Genomic DNA, 21,604 nt, shown 5'->3' on the forward strand with positions numbered 1-21,604 from the left:
TTTCCACCGGAGTACCCTTTTAATTACAATTAGAAACCTAAATGTGTGAACATTTAAAAGGGAAGTCATGTGACATTTGTCCTGATATGTAAGTGGCAGGTGGTTTCCTTCCCACTCCTGTCTGCTAGTGTTTCCATTATAATAGAACTTGATGGTTTTGAATGTACTGTAATAGTTTTGTTGTTCATTGTACAAAGAGTAGTTCTGTGGTTATTTATTTTGTTTGCAAATAAGAACATTTTTACACCCAAAGGCTTAAAACCTGTACAAACCTAATACTACCCATAGCTGTGGGTTTGTTACAATTGCATCTAGTCTAGACAATGGTATTTGAGCTAAACACATGAGCAGCACAACTGTCTCAATTTTACAGTGTATCACGGTATTGGTTAGAAGTAGCACTATTTCTGGCACATTATATAATTTGTATATGGTGTTTTTTTTAATCAGATTTATTCTCTGCAGGCTCCTCTTAAATTTTCAATTGTCCCTAAGCTGGTGGATGACGTCTGGTCTCTATAATGTCTGCCATACACTGTATACACACATGCACATAAAGAGGAGGGTATCCTGCACTTCTGTGTCTCTATACCTACTCTAAGAAGCAGCAGCATTGAGGACATTATAGATCAGTACTGCCTGTTTAAGCTTTGAATCAAGCTTTGGAATGAGAGATAATACTCGCTGTTAGTCTTTTTGCCATCTCTGCAGCTTTAGACTCTCGCAGCTTACTCCACCTCCTCTCTTCCTAGACCCATATATGCAGCATGTATCCTGAATAAAAGTTAAGCAGGGGGTGGGTGGTGGTTAAGGCCACATGGGGCAACAAGTGGACAGAAACTACAGTGACATGAGGTTACTGCAGTTATTTCATATTTTTTTTAAACAGATTGCATCGCCAAGTGGCACCCTAGTTTCCTTAAAAATTGTGTAGATTCCAGCTCCCAAAGTTTTCTCAAATAAAAGTCCAAAATTTATTTCACAAGATTAAAAATGAATGAAAAAATGAAAACCAAAATAAGTGGTGCCATAACTAAGAACCATGATGGTTCGAAATGCCTCGGAGTTTCTGCTATGCTTTTAAAACCACCTTATTTTGGTTTTCATGTTTTCATAAATTTTTTACAATTTTTGTTAAGGATCTGTTCACACCAAGTATGCGGCTTGGATATTTGTTCCATGCTTCCTAGAGACAAGTGGAGTCCCTCCATTTCAAAGAATCCACAGGGCGGTGAGCTGGTCTTTATTTCAATATATACCCTAGTTTCCAGTGTCACCCTTTGTGTCCTTACCCTAAGCCAACATTTTTTTATAGACATTAACATTTATTTTGCTAACCGAAACCTCACCCGCGTTTTGCACGTTATGGTCATGCAGAAGAGGCTCTGTGTAGCTGTATCCTTAAACTAGATACATTAAAAACAAGAATTAGTTGTCATGTTAGTAACCCAGCTTGCACCTGTGATCGCTTTCATGCCTGTCTAGCCCTTGTAGGGGCCCGTATATGGGGAGGAGGCAGTTGCTCCCAGTGGGGCACTGTCATAGAGAATCATCAGAGCTCCTAATTTATGTGTCTGGCTTTTGTGGCAGCTAGCAGTGATCCAACACATTCTTCTCCTAAGATGGTAACTTCCTCTACCTCCTAAGATCCATTTTTGCACTGAAGCCACTTCTCCTTCCGAGTGCTCCCCGCAGAGCTTCTAATTACAGATGACAAAATTACTTGGAACTAAAATAGGAGCCGGAAACGGAGGCTTTAAAGGTGCAGACACAGAGTTCAAGGTGTTAGGCTTATCTGCCGGGACATACAGCCTCTGCCAAGGGAATCCCTGGTGGATCAATCTGCAAAGATAAAACTGCAGCACAGAGTGGTGCTTTACACTCCACACAGCGCGGCTTTCATTACTTTGTCCTCACACAGTTTGTCCCTTTACTCTGTCTCTCGGGTCGAGCCACATGTGTGTGCGGTTTAAGTAGCAATTATATAAAATACAAGCATTGTAATTTGTCCTCAGAATGCCAAGCAAAGGACGAGAAGAACTGTAATGTGACACGTAGTAAAGTTAACCCATGTAGATGTTTTTTAAAGGACGCATATTATGTCCCTGTTGGGGGTTGTAGTGTATAACGTGTAGAATATTATAGATTTGTATTATGTTCACCTCCAGTGGTATGGTTATGTTGGAAGATGTAGTATTCTATATGTAGAGTATAATAGAAGTGTATTATTATCATGTTTATTAGATGGGATGTGTTGAGGGCTATAGTGTTCTATGTATACAATGTATTAATAATAATATTTATTTATATAGTGCCAATGGATTTGGTATGACATCACGACCACGGCCGCTCGCACCAAGCATTCTGAACATAATGTTCAGAACGCTGGGTGCTGCATGGAGATCGTGGGGGCTCCCATATGCCGGATCCCCACGATCCGACATCCTATTCCCTAAGGACAGAGTACAGCGAGTACAGTACAGCGTGCTTGCTGCCCAGGAGTTATGGTAGTACTGTGGTAGGCAAAGGATTGGAAATAATGTCTCTTTGTATGTTATGGGTACTAGGCTGGCTTGTTGTCAGTTTGTGATGCCAGGAGCATGGTAGTTTAGGTGTAATGTTGATGATAATGGTTGTAGTGTTCTGGACAGTTCCACTTACCACTGCTCCAATAGAAGCGGCTATCTGTATCAAAAGAATCACCTCAAAAATCCAGATGTTGGATAACCCCTTTAAACTTTACTGAAGTTGTTGCAGGTCCAGAAATACAAAAAAATAGGTTAGATAACATAGACAGAATTGCAGACACTCTGTATACACTTGTACAGAAATAACTTGGTGAGTTGCCACCGTCACAGTCTTTGGGAGGCTTGTAGTACATCTTGGTGACTTTGACTAAACTGATGACTGACTAGAATAGAGACTTTATACTAACAGACAGATTTGACTTGTCTTTGGGCAGCTAACTTCCTCCTTGTTACACGATTGGGCTCCGAGACTCACAGAACTCGGGATCACTACAGCATGCGGGACCTCTGTGAGAACCTGGCTTGTCCTTCTTACTGGTCTCAGGGTTCACCAAACTGCAGACAGGTAGCTGGCCTCCTATGCTGGTACGGTTCCAATAAGAGTATATACGGCCAAGGTCTTCACTCGGGCAGTCCTTGGCTCTTTGAATAGCCATTCTCCCTTACCGTTTCCTTAAGTATAGCTGATACACCACTGACCTGCGGGCATTCAGCAGAAAGACCCCCGATGCTAGTCCATTACAGAGACAGATAGGGCCCCCAGGATTCCTGAACCTTGGTCCAGGTTCTAGTGGGCTCTTGCTATATAGCGCTAATAAAGTTATGGTTCCACCTAGGCAGCAGGAATCACCAGCAGCTGTATCTGGGACAGATTCTTGTGGGTAGAAGCATACCCTCACTGAAGGTGTGAAGGCAGCAGGCTTGGAAACAGTCCCTCACTGAAGGTGTGAGGTAACTGCAGACTGGAGATGTTGCTTGCTCCCTGACCAAGGCCAGACTCTCTCACATATGCTCTTTGGTGCCCTGTCCTCCTTGTCCCTGGGGACTGGGGTAGAGACAAGACTCTCCTTCACCCTATATTGGCTGATGGGTGACTTCTGGCTACTCACTAGCTTTTACAGAGGATTGTGGTTACTTACAGTTAACCCTTGTTGCACAGTAGACTAGGACCACATGAAGACATAATAAATAAAGTAAATTTTTATATTAAGTATATAGAGACTTATAGAGATTTAAACCTGAGTAGAGCCAGGCACCTTAGGGGCATCAGCCATCCAAACAGAGTTCAATGTAGCACAAGGTGATCCTGATCTGGGACACCACATTGCCACCAACTGGGATGGAAATGTCAGGTTAAGGTAGATTAGTTGATGGAGAAAATACGAGACATCCTGTTTGAGACAGCAGAGAGACAGTCACTGTTATTTTGAATCAGTGCAAGGGTGATGCTGCTGAAAGAGGTACACAGCTAAGTCTCATCAGCGTAGAGTTGGTACTGGAAACCAGATCTACTGATTGTTTGTCCAATGAGAGCTGTGTAGAGAGAAAAGAGGAGAGGACCCAGGACTGATTCCCGTGGAACCCTAAAAGCAAGGGAGCAAGGGTAAGAGGAGAAATAGAGGTGGAAAAATAAGACACTGAAGGAGTAATCAAAGAGGTAGGAAGAAAACCATGAGAGAGAGCAGAGTTCTTAAAGCGTACCTGTTAATTCCCCCCCTCCCCCCCCAAAAAAAAACTACAAAAAAAAAACAAAAACTGTTATATGTTGCTCAGTACCTCATCCTGATCATATACATCTAATTTTTATGTGTCTGCGATCTATATTTGTCTCAGAATTACCTTTTATTTACTTGCCATCATTTTCTCAGTGAGGTTTCTGTCCATGCAGAGGCAGGGGGCATGCCCTTCTCTTCTCCTCACTGTGATGACTCCTCCCCCTCCCTCACTCTGCCCTGACACACAGAAGGGCCCTGGACCTGCCTGCAGCCCTGTCAATTACCCATAGTGTCCATGACATGTTGATCACCACTGGATACTGCAGGACTGGTATGTTTCCCAGGAGGCAGGGGGACCCCTAGTGGCCACTTTTTTGACTGGCTTTTTCAGTATGAAATACAGATTTTTTTTTTGATGAAAGCCATTGCAAAACATATTGGCCCAGATTTATCAAAGTTTGCAGAGCTTATTTTCCTGTATATTTGGCGTAGACGTTTTTTCACTTTTCACTTTCCAGTGAACCCTAATTTATCAACTGTGAATGTCGCAGATCTAGGCTAAAAAGCTCCAGGAATCTACACCAGCTTGAACCCTGCTTATATTTCTGCTTTTCTGACTACCTGATCACGGATCACACTGATTTACATTCCCCCTTTGTCTCCCACCCGCGCCACACATCTCCCATCTGTCTCCCACCTGTTGCAAGACTACAACTTCCAGCATGCCCTTACGGGACCTAGTGGGAAATTTGACCTTACAGTAGGGACTAAATCTCTGCGGCTCCGTTAAATGTTAAAAGGAGCCCGGGGTGGTATCACTCTGCAGCCACCCGGGACTCCTGCAGACGGGCTGGGAGATGTGTAGGAGCCTGCGGTACACGCTCAGGGATGGCAGGAATGGCCCCTGCACATCTCTCGGCCCGGCTGCGGGAGTCCCAGGCGGCTGCAGTGTTAGGTCAGCCCGGGCTTCCTTTGCTACGGCGCCACGGAGATTACTGTCATTTCAAATTTCTCACCGGGTCCCATGTCACGGGACTGGCGGGAAATATGAAATTACTGTGATTTTCTGAGCACCGCTAGCCAGGGAGCGGAGCGCATTACCGCCCGCTTCCCTGGCTTGCACGACTACAACTCCCAGCATGTCCTTACAGTAAGGACATGCTGGGAGTTGTAGTTGTGCCGCAGAGGCGGGTGACAAGCTTGTCACCTGTCCTCTGCTGCACAACTACAACTCCCAGCATGCCCTTACTGTAAGGGCATGCTGGGAATTGTAGTTGTGGGGCGGGTGACAAGCTTGTCACCTGCCCCCTGACGCTTGTCCCTCGCCCACACATCTCCCGCACCACATGACTACAACTCCCATCATGTCCTTACTGTAAGGACATACTGGGAGTTGTGGTCGTGTGGCATGGGAGATGCGCGGCCGGGTGACAAATGTATTATCCTATTTTTCTCCCCCCCCCCCATTTAAGATGTATGTATCCTGTGGACCATGTCGATGATCAGCGTTTTTTTTCTCTTTCTGTTTAATGTTAATAAAATGATTAATGCGGGCTTGTGGTGGAGTGTTTTTTGGGATAATTTTTTTTAAACGTGTTGTGTTTTTTTTGTTTTATTTACTTTACAGGCTTAGTAGTGGAAACTGTCTTATAGACAGAGTCCATTACTAAGCCAGTGCTTAGCTTTAGCCCCAATTACAGCTAGCGCTAACCCCCAATTATTACCCCAGTACCCACCGCCCCAGAGGAAGAACCGGTACCAACAGGCCCAGAGCATCAAAAATGGCACGCCTAGGTGGTAACAGGCTGGCGTTATTTAGGCTGGGGAGGGCCAGTAACAATGGTCCTCGCCCACCCTGGTAATGTCAAGCTGTTGCTGCTTGGTTGGTATTTGCCTGAAAATAAAAAAGAGGGGGACCCTATGCATTTTTTTATTTTTTTTATTATTTATGAAAAAAAAGTAAAGCACAAGTTTCCCGCTATTTTTATCCTCAGCCAAATACCAACCAAGCAGCAACAGCCTGACGTTACCAGGGTGGGCAAGCACCATTGTTACTGGCCTTCCCCAGCCTAAATAATGCCAGCCTGTTACCGCCTAGGCCCAGGAGCGCCATTTTTGATGCTCCGGGCCTGTTGGTACTGGCTCTTCCCGGCACCCCTGTGGCGGTGGGTTTTTGTGGCTAACACTAAGCCCGGCTTAGTAATGGATTCCCTCTATAAGACGGCTTCCACTACTAAGCCTGTAAAGTAAATAAAATAAAAAACACAACACGTTTAAAAAAAATTAATTCCAAAAAACACTCCCCCCAAAAGCCCTCGTTAACCATTTTATTAACATTAAACAAAACAAAAACAAAAGAAAAAAAACACTGGTCACCGTAGTCCTCCGAATCTAAAGTAATCCACAGGATACACGGATCTGAAATGAGAAGTAAAAAAAAATAAAAACAAACAAAAAATACATTTAGGGGAAAAAAAGTGGTAAAAAAAAAATATATAACACATTTTTTTCAAAGCTGAAAATTGGTGTCCTGAAGTCATTTATTTGTTTTTGCTTATGTGTGCTAAAAAATGGTATTCAAAAGTGATTTATTGGTTTTTGCTTATGTAAGCCAAATTTATCAACTCCGCTGTAATAGAATGATAAATGTGCCATACATAAGCAAAACTAAAGCAAAAAAAAAAAAAAAATGCCTACAGAACTTGCTTACCAAAGTAACGATGATAAATGTCCCCCATTGTGTTTGCATGCTTTATAACATATCAAAAGTTATTGTATCTGACAGGGCCCATTTAATACCAATGAAGCACAGACTACTAAGGAGGAGTTGGTGATCTACCGTGTCAAACGCTACAGAGAGATCTAGGAGAATCAATAGAGAGAAACTACCTTTAGATTAGGCAGTCAGGAGATCATTGGTGACATTGGTTAGGGCTGTTTCTGTGGAGTGTAAGGAGCAGAAACCCGACTGTAATGGATCAAGGAGAGAGTTATCAGAGAGATAACACATTAGGAGGGAAAAGGCCGAGCATTCCAGGAGGTTGGAGATGATGGGGAGATAGTTGGCTGCACAGGACAGGTAAGAAAGACTGGATGAGGTGTGAAGGAATAGGGCAGGTAGTGGGACGAGAGGAAAGGAGGAGCCTTGAAAACTGGATCAGTATTACTGGGGGACTGGAAGATGATTTCATGATGGATTTCATTTATTTTAGTTTTGAAATAGCAGGCCAGGTCTTCAGCACAGAGATAGTAAAAGCTTCCACTTTAGGCCTAAGGAAAGAGTTGAATGTGTTTGGAAGAGTTTGTTGTTAGACAGATGAGTGAGGTAAATAGGTTTGATCGTTGAAGTAAAGGACAGAGTAATAGGTTTTAAAGGGGTATTCCAGGAAAAAAATCTATTTTTATATATCAACTGGCTCCAGAAAGTTCAACAGATTTGTAAATTACTTATTAAAAAATCTTAATCCTTCTAATAATTATCAGCTGCTGAATTTGAGTTGTTCTTTTCTGTCTGGCAACAGTGCTCTCTGCTGACATCTCTGCTTGTCTCGGGAACTGCACAGAGTAGAAGAGGTTTGCTATGGGGATTTGCTTCAACCCTGGACAGTTCCCGAGACCGGTATAATCAGAGAGCACTTAGACAGAAAAGAACAACTCAACTTCAGCAGCTCATAAATACTGAAAGGATTAAGATTTTTTAATAGAAGTAATTTACAAATCTGTTTAACTTTCTGGAGCCAGTTGATATATAAAAAAAAGTTTTTTCCTGGATAACCCCTTTAAGCATGAATTTAGAGTATCGAAAGTCCATTGATGTCTTCGTTTTACTGCACAGACAGTTTAGCACACCTAGAGCACCACTGAAGAAAGCAAGTTTTTTGCACATGCCAGGGTATGCCATGATGTTGTGGTAATGTTGCCCCATCTACCAGATTGGGGCAAGAGAGGAAAGAAATCGGGGACAACAAAGACTATAGAGAGTCTATAAGTTAATTGGTGTTTATGGTGCATAGATTTCTGTAAGTATATAAGGTTGGGGTGACCGGAAGAGGATAAGAGTTTTTAATAGAAAAGGTTGTGGTCAGAGAGCTCAGAAGGAGAGTTAGTAAAGTTAGAGACAGAGAAAAGTCTAGAGAAGACCAAGTCCAGTGTGTTCCCATGCTTGTATGTCAGTAAACTGTGAAAGGCCAAAGGAGGAGGTAAAGATAGAAGTTCAGAGGAAGATGAGGAGATTTAGGTGTCAATATGGATGTAAAAATCACCCATGATGAGTGTATTTGTTTCGGGGGATAGAAAATGATGGAGCCAGGAAGCTAAATTATCAAGAAACATTTTAGGTCAGCCAGGGGATCAATAGAAGATGGCCACTTTGAAAGAAAATGGGCAAAAGAATCTGAGATTGCGGATCTGAAAGAAAAAATAAGAGTGAGGGTAAGAGGAGAAGCACACCAACATCTTCACCATGCCTGTTGTCAGCACTGGGGAAATGGGAGAAGTGAAAACCACCATAAGTTAGAGCAGCAGAGGAAGAAGGTGTCAGAAGGTTGTATGTTTCTGTGATAGAACTGTATATTATGATCATGCTCTGTGGCCATTTTGTTTTGGAGGTTGTAGTGGTCTATGTATAGGGTATTAAAAAATTGTATTATAGTTATGTCCAGTGGTCAGGTCATGTTGGCAGTTGTGGGGTTTTATATAAGTAGTATTATAGAATTGTATTATGATCCTCGGACAAGTTGTGTTGGCAGTTATAGAGTATATTAGCCTTGTACCATGGTCATGTCCAGAGGTTAGGTCATGTCTAAAGGCATAGTGTTCTATGTATAGAGTATAAACGAATGGTATCATGTCCATGTCCAATGGTCAGGTCATGTTTGGAGTTGTGGGGTTTTATATAAGTAGTATTATAGAATTGTATTATGATCCTCGGACAAGTTGTGTTGGCAGTTATTGAGTATATTAGCCTTGTACCATGATCATGTCCAGAGGTTAGGTCATGTCTAAAGGCATAGTGTAATATGTATAGAGTATAAACGAATGGTATCCTGTCCATGTCCAATGGTCAGGTCATGTTTGGAGTTGTAGTGTTTTATATGTAGAGTAGTAGTGTTGTATTATTATCAAATTATGATCATGCCCAGTAGTCTGGTCATGTTATAGTTTTCTTTGTATAATGTATGTGCATTATGGTCATGTGCAGTGATAATGTTATGTTGCAAGGTGTAGTATTTTATATATAATTTGCTTATGTTTGTTCAAAGCACTATATTGAAGGTTGTTGGGTTCTATGTATAGAATATAGTAGATTTGTATCATGGTGACGCTCAGTGGCACGGTCATGTTAGAGGGTTGTAGGGTTCTATATATAAAGTATAATAGAACTGTATTATGATCATGTCTGTTGGAAAAGTCATGTTGGCATCTGTGGTGTTTTTTGTGTACAGTATAATAGACTTGGTTATATTCAGTAATTGGGTCATGTTGGGAGTTGTAGTGTTCTATGTATACAGAATAATAGAAGTGTATTTCTGTCATGTCCAGTTTTTAGGTCATGTTGGGAGTTGTAGTGTTTTCTTGTAAAGTATAATAGATTTGGTTCATGGCCATGTTCATTGGTTGGGTTATGTTAGCCGATGTAGTGTGTGTTGTATGTATAGCGTACTATAGACTTTATGTATTACGGTCATATCCAGTGCCCTGGTCATGTTGGGAGTTTTAGTGTTCTACGATTAGAGTATAATAGACTTGTATTATGGTCATGTTAAGTGGTTGGGTTATGTTGGCAGATGTAGCTTGTGTTTGTACATAAAGTGTTATAGACTTATATATTATAGTCATTTCCACTGGCTAGATCATATTGTAAGTTCTAGTTTTCTACGAATGGAGTATAATAGACTTGTCCAGTGGTCGGGTCATGTTGGGAATTGTAATGTTCTATTTTTAGAGAATAATAGCCTTGTATTGTGGTCATGTTCAGTGATTGGGTCATGTCGATGATTGTGAAGGCCCATTGACCATGTACCGCTAAACATGCTCTTCAGGAGAACTTGCTGATATTGCAGCTTGATATCCAGAGGATACATGTTTTCTACTGTGCAATGCAAATATATTTTTTGTTGGCAGAGGTTATAGGAGGGACATTAGCTCAAACTATGAGGACATAGTATGAAGTAGGTGGGGTAGGCCCTGAGGAAATTCTAGGGCAGATGTCCAAGATCTTGACTAGAACCCAAGGCAGGGTCCAGATGTTATGCTGCAGCTGTTCCTAATGATGAACAGAATCATTGTAACTATGGCTGATATGTTGTAGATAACACCATACAAGACAACATATACAGATAGATTGAGAAGAGTGAAGAAAAAAAGAGACTTCTAAACCCTAACTACATATTAGCTAATATGGGAAAGACTGTTGACACAGAAAACATTTTGTATCTCCAGTCTCTAAAACTTTGCAATACATAGCTATCATTGTGGGGAAAGATATTTTGCTGCACACAGCACACTTACTCTCCCCTCTGCATCAACACAAGGCCTTTAGGCTTTTCTTGACATGGCAGGCGTGGTCTTGTAGTAGTGCAGGTACCAGCACCATCCTTCTTTCCTATAATAAAAGCTTGAAAGCATTGGAGAGGTCATGTTGTATATGGAAACAGTTCTCTTCTCTTGTACGCTATGTTTAACTTTATAATTGACCTGTAAGAAAACAACAAATGACATTGGAACATCTTTGTTCTGGTTCTGGGGAACACGTGAAGCCTCCTGCATACTGTAATTATTTGACCTTTTTCTCAAGGCTTCATCTCCTGCCAGGCAAGATATTAATGGTCTACCTTGGCGGCAGCGTGTTTGACCGTCCTTTCTCTGTTTTTTTTCTGTGCAGAGATTCGAAGCCAGCTGGTTGAACAGTTTAAGTGCCTGGAGCAACAATCTGAGTCCCGACTGGCCCTTCTCCAGGACCTGCAAGAGTTTTTCCGTAGGAAGGCAGAGATAGAACTGGAATATTCCCGCAGCTTGGAGAAACTGGCTGAGAGGTTCTCCTCCAAGGTCCGCAGTGCCCGGGAGCAGCATCACTTCAAGTAAGCACTTTATGATAATGCAGTAGAAAGAGAGCAAGTGTTTGCAGGCACTGCCCTCTCTACATAAGCAATGAGCACATGGTATAATAATAAGCCAGTATAGATACCAGTCATTTTCAAATACTTTGAGGCATATAAGCCAAAATAACTTGGCCTTGACTTGCTAACAGTTGGACAGACAAATTAATAAAACTGAATGATTTACAAGAACGTTATCCCATGTGGAACAGGAAGATTCTTTAGGATATAGCCCCATCTTATAGGCCATGCACAGCACTTGTTACTGCCTAAATTGCCTCTTCTGATCCAAGAGTAGGTACTTTGGTGACAATGATTGGTTCAAGCACCACCTCCTATACCAGTATGTTAAGCGATTCAGAGACAGGGGTGTAATACTATTCAGAGCTGGTAGCAGTGATTAAACGTTTTTAGGGGGTCCTTTCGCAACTGGTTCTTTATGCCTGTGAGGGCCCTTACTACAGTAGGAGAGAAGAAGTGCTTTTAGTGGATGGTACAGGGGAGCCATGACATATACTACCTGAACTGTGATGAGAGGTGAATCGTAAAGGTCATGCAATCTGCATAACCAAGAAAAACCCATTTTACGGCATGTGTCCAAGAGGTGAACCCTCAATTTTAAGTTCCCAAAGCTTTTCCCCTGCCTCCTTCTCTTACCTTATTGAACACTAGAGCAGTTACTCACTCAATAAAGCTGAGAGAAAGGTCCAGGGAAGCACTCAGTGTACTCTGGGAACTTAAAGGGGTATTCCGGCCTTAATACATCTTATCCCCTATCCAAAGGAGCCTTTGGATAGGGGATAAGATGTATGAGAGCCAGAGTACCCCTTTAACATGAACAGCTTGCCATACATAACAACATGTTCTGGTCATGTAGGTGGCATGACCCGGACCAAAGGTATGACTACACTGGTCTGTAGAGTGCTGTCAGCAGGTTTGAGGGCTCGAGCTCCCTTTAAAACATCTGTGCCTCAAAATAAACCCTGTACCAAGTTCCCACAAAGAGCCTATCAATTTTATAGTACTACTTTCCTCTCATGGGGCAGTGATGACTTTGGGCCCTTCAGGATTTCAAGGGATGGGTGCAACTACAACCTTTGCACTAACTTTGCTAATACATTTTTGGTTTTCATATTGTAAATAAGTGATAGAATATTATTATAGCATTCTCAGCTTGAAGATTTGGTAGGGATCTGAAGTGATGACAATAAGTCAGTGAAGCTCAAAGGGGAAAAAGGGGTGTTAGTGTCGCCAACCAAGAGTTGCTCCATTTCAATTTTCCTACAGGCCTTCATACCTTAGTGTACACCTCTTAGAGGTCCTTAAACACAAACAGATGTCTTAAGCTTCCTTTATCATGTTGGGGCTCATAGTTCCTCCATGGTTATGGCACAGCCATTACATCAAACCTTCTTTTTTCTTTTTTTTTTATGTCTTGTGTCATTGGAACAATGGGCATAGGTCGGTGCCAAAAGGAGGTGACACTAAGAACTAGAAAAATTTGTACTAGCTCCTCCCACCAGCTACCCCTCCTGCAGGTAGTAAGAAGACTCCTTCTCTTAGGGACAAATGACTTGCCTAGATTTCTGATGCCTGGGTGGGGTAGGTAGTGTATTTTGGTTACTCCATCAAATTCTCCATTCTTTTCCCTGATCACTTCTTTCCATCCTCTTTACCCGTCCAAGGCTTCCACATTTGTTCCCGTGCCAGAGTCAATGTTTTCTGGGCTTTTATCCCAACCTTTTTGTTTTCCCCAAAAAGGACAGAGCATATTGGCCCATTTTGGACCTGAAGCGCCATCACATTTGTTCTCCTTCGTTTGGCGGGTCTCAGGTCATGGACCCCATGGTGGCATCCATCAAGGTCCATACGTTTCCATGCAGCAATTCCCACCAACTAGAACATCTCCCCAGGCTCCCAAGATCCTTATTCCTCTTCTACACTGGCTTGTAACGGGTTGTCCAGTGCAATTCCAGACAGACAATGCTACGGCTGTGAAAAAAACCTTATATTCTTAAATAAAATCAGGTTCATGATGGAGGAACTTCAGAGGTCTTTCTTTATAAATAAAATGAATGTTTATTGTGCTCTTGGAAAAGGGCAGACATTACATAAATAGATAAATCATAGTGAAAGGTGACTATCCTTAGTGTATGTCATCTGTGTAGAAAGATTAACTTGAAAGTTCAGTCATATGGCTGTAGTCATGTCTCAACATCTTGGGCTTCCCGCATCATCATTCATCCTGTTAGGATCTATGCTTGTGAAGGGCCTTGTTACTTCTTCCAGAATGGTGGATCCATCTTCTAGGAGAGTGACATTGCTTCCTCCATCCAAGATGGCAGCCTCTGTCAGAATCCCTTAGCCTCCATTCTCCTTCCCTAATGTCCTTATGTTTAAACCTATATACTATAGTCATGGGTGTATCTATTATAACTGAGGGTGTGTCCATTATCATTGAGGATATATATATATATATATATATATATATATATATATATATATACATACACTCTGAAATAGTGTGTATACACACATATATATATTTCCCTGTCGTCTGCTCAGCAGCACAATGATGGGGGTGAATCTCCACCCCTGTGAGCTGCAGGACCTAGGAATTTTTAATAGTAAACTCAAAACACATGCCCCACAGGGCATAAAACACCCCTCAGTTAGAGGCACTGTGAGTTTTTTCTGTCCTGTGAAGCAGGACCTGGGTGCTGGAGGGTCTACCTTTTTTCCCTGTTACCCTCCGTTTCTGTACTTTATACCTGCAGTTGGACTTGCTCTGACGGCACTCCTTGAGTGTGCAAGTCCTGGTGTTCCCCTGTTTGGATTGGGATTGCTGCTTTCGTGCGCATACTACGGGCGTTCACATGGTGGTGGCATTTTGCTGCGTGATCTCTGCGAGCCGTGCTGTTTCTTACAGCTGCCATGTATAGCGCACGTCTCTCTTTCTGACTTCCCTGCTTGGGGGCGGGGCTTGTGATCATGTGATCGCATCTGTTCAAACTTCTCTTTATATGAATATTTTATAGCTGTCACACCTTAGACGTTTGCAGCGTCCTGCACCAATTCCCCACACAAGCTGCAAGGGTCTTGCCTGTAACTCCATTTCGGGAATAAGCGAATACTTTGCCTGCTACAAACTGGGGGGAGTGCATCTTTATTCTACTCGTATATATTCATGCGATTTGTGCACCATGAGATAGCACCCCCCAGCATATACCAGCACTTACCTGTCCACACCTAGTTACCGATAGACTGTTGTATGGTGCCGCTGGTGCTCAGCATCACTGTTTCTACTTTTCATAATTTTTATATATTCTTTCTTACCATTGTGTCTTTTATTAATGCAGTATGTTAGCCATACTTTTTGTTCTCTGTTTTAATGTTCTTTTCTGGAAATTTGCTCTAAAATCCTGGGGGTGGGATTAAACCTCCTATTTAAGGCAGGCTATTCATTCATTCTGTCTCTTTTGAGCCTGCAGCTAGAGGCTTTGCCATGCTGTGCATAGCTTTGCCTTTGCTTTGCTGTTAAGCCTGTGCCTTTCTGCCTCATGGTGTCCCCCCCCCCCCCCATACCTTTTTTCCTTTCTTGAAAAAAAAAGAAAGAAATATATATTTTTTTATTACCAAAAATTTTTTTTCATAGATGTCTTCCAGAGAATCCAGTGGGGCTCCACGCAAGTCTTTGGAAAAAACTTGACATCTTTCTTGTAGGAAGTGCAATATTCCTCTTCCTGATGACAGCGACTTGACCACCTGCGGAGCATGTCACCCACCACCTCCTCTGCCTTCTCAGGGTGAACCCAATATTAGGGATATGTATGTCTGGTTCAAAGATTTTGTTACAGGATCTATTAAATGGGCACTGTCACCAACTTTATTTTTTGATATGTTGTAGTACTTATGTACTACAACATATCTCTAATATACTTTTATTATTATTATTTTTTTTTATTAAAATGCTTTAATTTACATTTGAAAACCGTCCACTAGGGGTCTCCCTACTAGTGGCCGGCTGCAGCCTGGCGTGATGTCACGCCTGAAAAAGGACTGATGCGGCCGGGCATCGGTCCTTTTTCATTCAGCCTGCGCTCGCTCCCTGCCTGTCAATCAGACATGCAGGGAGCGAGCGCATTGGCTCCCCGGCCACTGGCTGGGAGACCACTCCTCCCGCAGATCGCCGCCGCCGCTGTCCCTGCACGCCCGCTGCTGGACTCTGCAGTAAGTGTAATGAGGGAACGGGGTATGCGGGGGGGGTTTGTGATGGAGGGAACGGGGTATGGCGCGGGGGGAGGGGACGGGCTAGCGCCGCATGTAACTAACTAATAGTTTATCTACACAGGGTGCCTCCAGCTGTTTCAATACTACAACTCCCAGCATGCCCTGACAGCCAATAGATGTCAGGGCAAGCTGGGAGTTGTAGTGGTGAAACAGCTGGAGGCACTTTGTAGATGAACTAAGGGCGGAAGTCCCCCCCCAGCAGGCATCAGTGACGTGGTGCCTGCTGGGGAAGTCTGCCTGGTAGTGAGCACACTGCCAGGCAGACAAAAGGCATTTTTAATATAGTAAAAATAAAAATTAAAAGCAGGGAGGGGTTTAGGGATAGATTGGCAATAGGCAGGGACAGAAAAAAAAAATAGGATGGTGGGAGCTAACCTTTAAGGATCTTAAGGACTCTCTTAGTACTCCTAAGAAGCGCTCACGCTATAGTCATACCTCCCCTGCTCCTATGGAGGTCGATAGTCGTGATGAGAAAGATTCCTGTTCCCGTTCCTCTGAAGATGAAGAGGTGGTGGATGTTTCCAGATATTATTTCCCTCAGGAAAAATCACAAAAGATTAATTAGATTTGTGCAGGCTGAGAGCCAGCCAAGTCCTAAACCTGATGCTCCTTCCACGTCTAAAGCGCTTAGAGCCTTTCAGATGGATGACATATTCTCTGCTTTAATGCCGGCAGAGTGGGAGAGACCAGAGAAAACTCCAGTTATTTCTAAAAGATATAAAATGATGTTTCCCATTGAGGAGTCTCAGTCCAGACCTCGGGCCAATCCTCCTAGGGTAGATATGACTAGATATGATCGCTAAAATGTCTAAACGTACCATGGTTCTAATCTACGTGATCCTATGGATAGTCGTATTGAGGTGGCTTTTAAGCGAACCTATATTGCTGGCTCTAGTCAGAGCTCTGTAGCCATTGCTTCCAGTAATGGGGCCTTGTGCCTGAGAAAGTGGCTGAATAACTTACAAGAGGATATCAGTTCAGGAGTTGCTAGAGAAGATCTTCTGTCTTCCTTTAAGAAGATCAATTTGGCGGTGGATTTCCTATGTGACACCTCTTCACAGCAGCTAAAATTTGGTGCTAAAACCATGGCGCTTTCTACAGCGGGCAGAAGGGCACCTTGGCTGCGACCCTGGATAGGTGACCGCTCTTCTAAATGTCAGCTTTGCAACATTAAGTATTTATCTGGCAAGCTTTTCGGCCCTGAACTGGACTCTATTATGGAAGAGCTTTCTGACAGGAAAGGTAAATCCTTACCCTTAACTCCGTCCTCCTCTAGAAGATATACTCGGAGGAACTCTCCTCCAAGTAGGAGAAATAGATAGAACCGCTACTCCAGTCGTGGCAGGGGGTCTAGGACCTCCAGAAGAGGGAATCAAGCTAAAGGTGCTTCTGAACAGAAGAAGCAGAGCTTTTGACAGGGTCGATACTCCAGTAGGTGGCAGCCTATCTCGTTTTTTTTCCTGCATGGGCACAGAGGATAAAAGATCCTTGCGTTCTTCACATTATAGAGAACGGTTATTCTCTCCCCCTTTTTGTTCTTCCTCAAGAAAAATTTCTTGTGTCTGCCATTTTGCAGGAACCAAAGCAGTTTTTGTTAGAAAGCTTGATTCTAGAGCTAATTTCTTTGGCCGCGCTGGAGCCTGTTCCCCCACTAGAAGAAGGCAAAGGAGTATACTCTCCGGTTTACCTTGTACCCAAGCCTTCAGGGAAACATCGCCTTATAATCGACTTAAGGTATTTGAACCGCCACTTTCTAAAAAGAAAGTTCAAGATGGAAACCATAAGATCCATCAAGCCTCTACTATCCAAGGGAGAGTTTATGGCATCTCTAGATCTGAAAGACGCATACTTTCACATCCATATTCATCCAGAACATCGGAAATTTCTGAGAATTGCAGTGAGAATCTGAGGGATTCTCTTTCATCTTCAGTTCAAAGTTCTTCCATTCAGGATCATATCAGCTCCCTTTGTGTCAACCAAAGTGGTATCCTCCATGATGGCGGTTCTCAGATTGTCAGGGATAAGAGTTATCCCATATCTGGACGACTGGCTGTTAATAGCCAGCCAAGAATCGATATTTCTGGATCATGCTAGACTAACTCTAGACTTACTCCAGGACTTGGGTTGGTTGGTCAACTGGGAGAAATCAGATTTGACCCCAACAACAACCAAACAATTTCTAGGCTTCATCATCAATTCAATAGAGATGAAGCTGTACCTCTCTGTGGCCAGGAAGAATCATATCCTTAGAGGATACAGCTTCCTCAGAACAACTCGCAAAGTCTCTCTCAGGACCCTGATGAGTTTCCTGGGTCTTCTGTCCTCTGCAGCAGAAGCTGTACCTTGGGCCCTGTGGTATCTGAGGCCTCTTCAATCCTGCGTTCTGGAACCGGTCTCTTTTGGAATTGGACTCTCTCCACATTCTCTCATCCAACATCAGACAGGCTCTCCATTGGAGGGCCGAAATAAGAGATGGGATGCCTCTAATCGATCCAACCTGGACAATTGTTACTACAGATTCCTCCGGCTCAGGTTGGGGCACCCACATGTTGGATGTCACGACTTCCGGGGACTGGAGTCTGGAGGAACTGGCTCTTTCTTCCAGCAAAGAGTTGAGAGCCATATTTTATGCTCTGAAGCATTTCAAACCTCTCCTCTTGAGGAAGGCATTCCGGATCAAGTTGGACAACATGGCCTCGGTGTTCTATATCAACAAACAGGGAGGTACCAAATCCAGTTCACTTCTTCAGGAAGTGGGAAGGATCTTCAACTGGGTGGAAATCAGGATAACAAGGTTATCTGCTGTCCACATCAGAGGGGTTCAGAACACGTTGGTGGGTCGCCTGAGCAGACAGCTCACAGTTCAGGGGGAGTGGTCTCTATGCCCAGAGATTTTTCTGCAGTTTTGTCACTGCTGGGGACTTCCAGAGATTGACTTTATGGCGACCAAATGCAACACCAAACTAATAAAATTTGCTCCCTTTACTCAGAGGATCAGCCGTCGGCAGTGGATGCAATGTCTATCCCTTGGAACTTCAGTCTAGCCTACATCTTTCCGCCGACTTCAATGATACCGAGGGTATTAATGAAAGTCAAACAGGATCACGCTTCTGTAATAGCGGTAATTCCGTTTTGGCCCAAGAGATCCTGGTTCTCTTAGCTCATGATGATGAGCAAAGGTGTGTTCTGGAAACTCCCTCTGAGGCAGAACTGGGTGTCCCAGGGAAATCAGCTCTGCCACAACCTGGCGTCTCTCAACGGCTTTGAGGTTGATAGGTCCATACTAAAAGCCAAGGGCTTCTCAGACCGCATATTGGATACACTATCTCACTCTAGGAGTGAAGCTACCAAAAAATCATATGCCAGAGTAAGAAATATCTTCCTAAATTGGTGTGCTGCCAAGCAGATTCATGCTACTATTTCTACAACTGCACACATTTTAGAATTTTTACAGGATGGCTTTGACAAAGGACTATCTCCCAATACTCTTAAAGTACAGATTTCTGCAATGTCTGCCTTTCTAGGACAAAGGCTGTTCCAGATTCTTGAAATCAAGAATTTTGTTAAAGCCATCACCAGGCTACGTCCTAAGATTATCAGGCCTGTTTCTACGTGGGATCTAAGCCTAATCCTCAAACATCTTTGTTTTACCCCCTTTGAGCCTCCACAGGAAGTGGACTTAAAATATCTTTCTATGGAAGTGTCTTTTTTTTGGCGATTACCACAGCAAAAAGAGTTGGGGAGCTCCAAGCTTTAGATTAATCTAAGCCTTATACTATTTTCTCATCGGATAAAGTATTGTTGAGATACTTACCTAATTTTTCTCCTAAGGTCCCTTCCTTTGCTAACCGTAATCAGTTAATCTGTCTACCTAGGTATATTCTGGATTCTTCGGCCGGAGAAGAAAATCATCTGAATAATCTAGATCTTGTTAGAGCTCTCCAGATCTATATTGACAGAACCAGTTCCTTTAGAAAGGATGAAAATCTGTTCATCCTATATCATGGCTCAAATAGGGGTAATAAATCTTACAAGCCTACTATAGTGAGTGGGATATGTGATTGCATCCAGGATGCTTACCGTGTGGCTAACTTGGTGCCTCCTGAGTTCACAGCACACTCAACCAGAGTCTTATCCACTTCTAGAGCTGAGCAAGGCTCAGAACCTTTAGATCATATCTGTCAGAGTGCATCTTGAAGCACTCCGTTAACTTTCTTTAAGCATTATAAATTAGATAATGTGTCTTCTGATAATTTCTCTTTTGTCAGATCTGTTATTGATTCTACTAACATGTAAATCCCACCCTTTGTTATGGGATGTAAATCCCCATCATTGTGCTGCTGAGCAGACGACAGGGAAGTTAAAATTTAAGAAGTTAATTTGTTTTCCCTTAGTCTGGCAGCAGCACAAGGTTCCCACCCTTTTATGTATTTAACCATTTTTTTCTTGCTGTATAGAACTCACAGTGCCTCTCTGAGGGGTGTTTTATGCCCTGTGGGGCATGTGTTTTGAGTTTACTATTAAAAATTCCTAGGTCCTGCAGCTCACAGGGGCAGAGATTCACCCCATCATTGTGCTGCTGACAGTCTAAGGGACAACAAATTAACTTCTAAAATTTGAACATATATATATATATATATATATATATATATATATTAGAAGAAGGGAGAAGCAGCACAACCAGACATTGTCAAAAGATGGAGGGGGCAAGTTGGTCAAGGAACCAGGTCACGGATCCCCACAAACTTCAAATGCTAGTAATCCAGCAGCACTCCAAAAATGTGAAAAACGGTGGTAGTTTATTCACCCATGTCCATGCGACGTTTCGGCTACCCACTTGTAGCCATTCTCAAGCATGGCATGGACATGGTTGAATAAACTACCACAGTTTTTCATATTTTTGGAGTGCTGTTGGATTATTGCCATTATATATATACGGTGGTCCCTCAACATACGATGGTAATTCGTTCCAAATGAACCATCGTTTGTTGAAACCATCGTATGTTCAGGGATCCGTGCAATGAAAAGAATAGGAAGTTATACTCACCTGTCCCCGCCGCTCCGGACCGTCACCGCTGCCCTGGATGTGGCCCTCCACTGCTTTCGCCGCATCCCCGGGGTGTCCCCGCTGCTCTGGACCATCTCTGCTGGCCAGGAACGTCTCTCTCCATCGCCGTCATCACGTCGCTGCGCACGCCCATCCTATTGGATGATGGGATGGCGCGCACGGCGATGTGATGACGACGACGATCCGAAGAGGACGGCCCGGAACGTCGGGGACAGGTGAGTGACCATCACTGGACCACTCGGGGCACCTTAAACGGCTATCCGGCGGCAGCTAAAGTAGTCTGCGCTGCCGGATAGCCATTTATGCGATGGCCCCAACATACAAAATCATTGTATGTTGATGCTGCCTTTAACATGAGATGGCCTCTGAGAGGCCACCGTATGTTGAAATTATCATATGTCTGGGCCATCGTAGGTCGGGGGGGGGGGGGGGTCACTGTATAATATATACGTACTGAAATAGTGTTGTATGGTGTAAGTAGTTCTAAATATATATCCAACACTGTAACTGGTACATGGTATATATAAATTAATACACTTATACACTCAAATCTTTTATTGTGATATTGTGTATTAAAAAATATCATATTACATACCGTATATACTCGAGTATAAGCCGACCCGAGTATAAGCCGAGACCCCTAATTTCAACCCAAAATCCCAGGAAAAGTTATTGACTCGAGTATAAGCCTAGGGTGGGAAATACCTCATCCCCCCCTGTCATCATCCAGACCCGTCATTAACATCCTCATCATCCCCTTGTCATCATCCCACACATCCCCCCTTCATCATCCCCTTGTCATCATCCCACACATCCCCTTATCATCCCACACATCCCCCCTTCATCATCCCCTTGTCATCATCCCACACATCCCCCCTTCATCATCCCCTTGTCATCATCCCACAC

At 43.2% G+C, this 21,604-nt stretch overlaps 1 protein-coding gene across 2 annotated transcripts in view; it reads left to right on the forward strand.

Annotated features, from left to right (window-relative positions):
• The window catches only part of SRGAP3 (SLIT-ROBO Rho GTPase activating protein 3), a 131,801-nt gene that overhangs the window by 64,091 nt on the left and 46,106 nt on the right, over nucleotides 1-21,604 (forward strand). For both annotated transcript variants that reach the window (XM_056524985.1, XM_056524986.1), the window contains exon 2: nucleotides 11,127-11,322. In XM_056524985.1, the coding sequence (XP_056380960.1) occupies nucleotides 11,127-11,322 (196 nt within the window). The remainder of the gene's footprint in view (nucleotides 1-11,126; nucleotides 11,323-21,604) is intronic.

This window comes from Hyla sarda, chromosome 6 (assembly GCF_029499605.1).
Source record: "Hyla sarda isolate aHylSar1 chromosome 6, aHylSar1.hap1, whole genome shotgun sequence".
Taxonomy (NCBI): Eukaryota; Metazoa; Chordata; class Amphibia; order Anura; family Hylidae; genus Hyla; species Hyla sarda.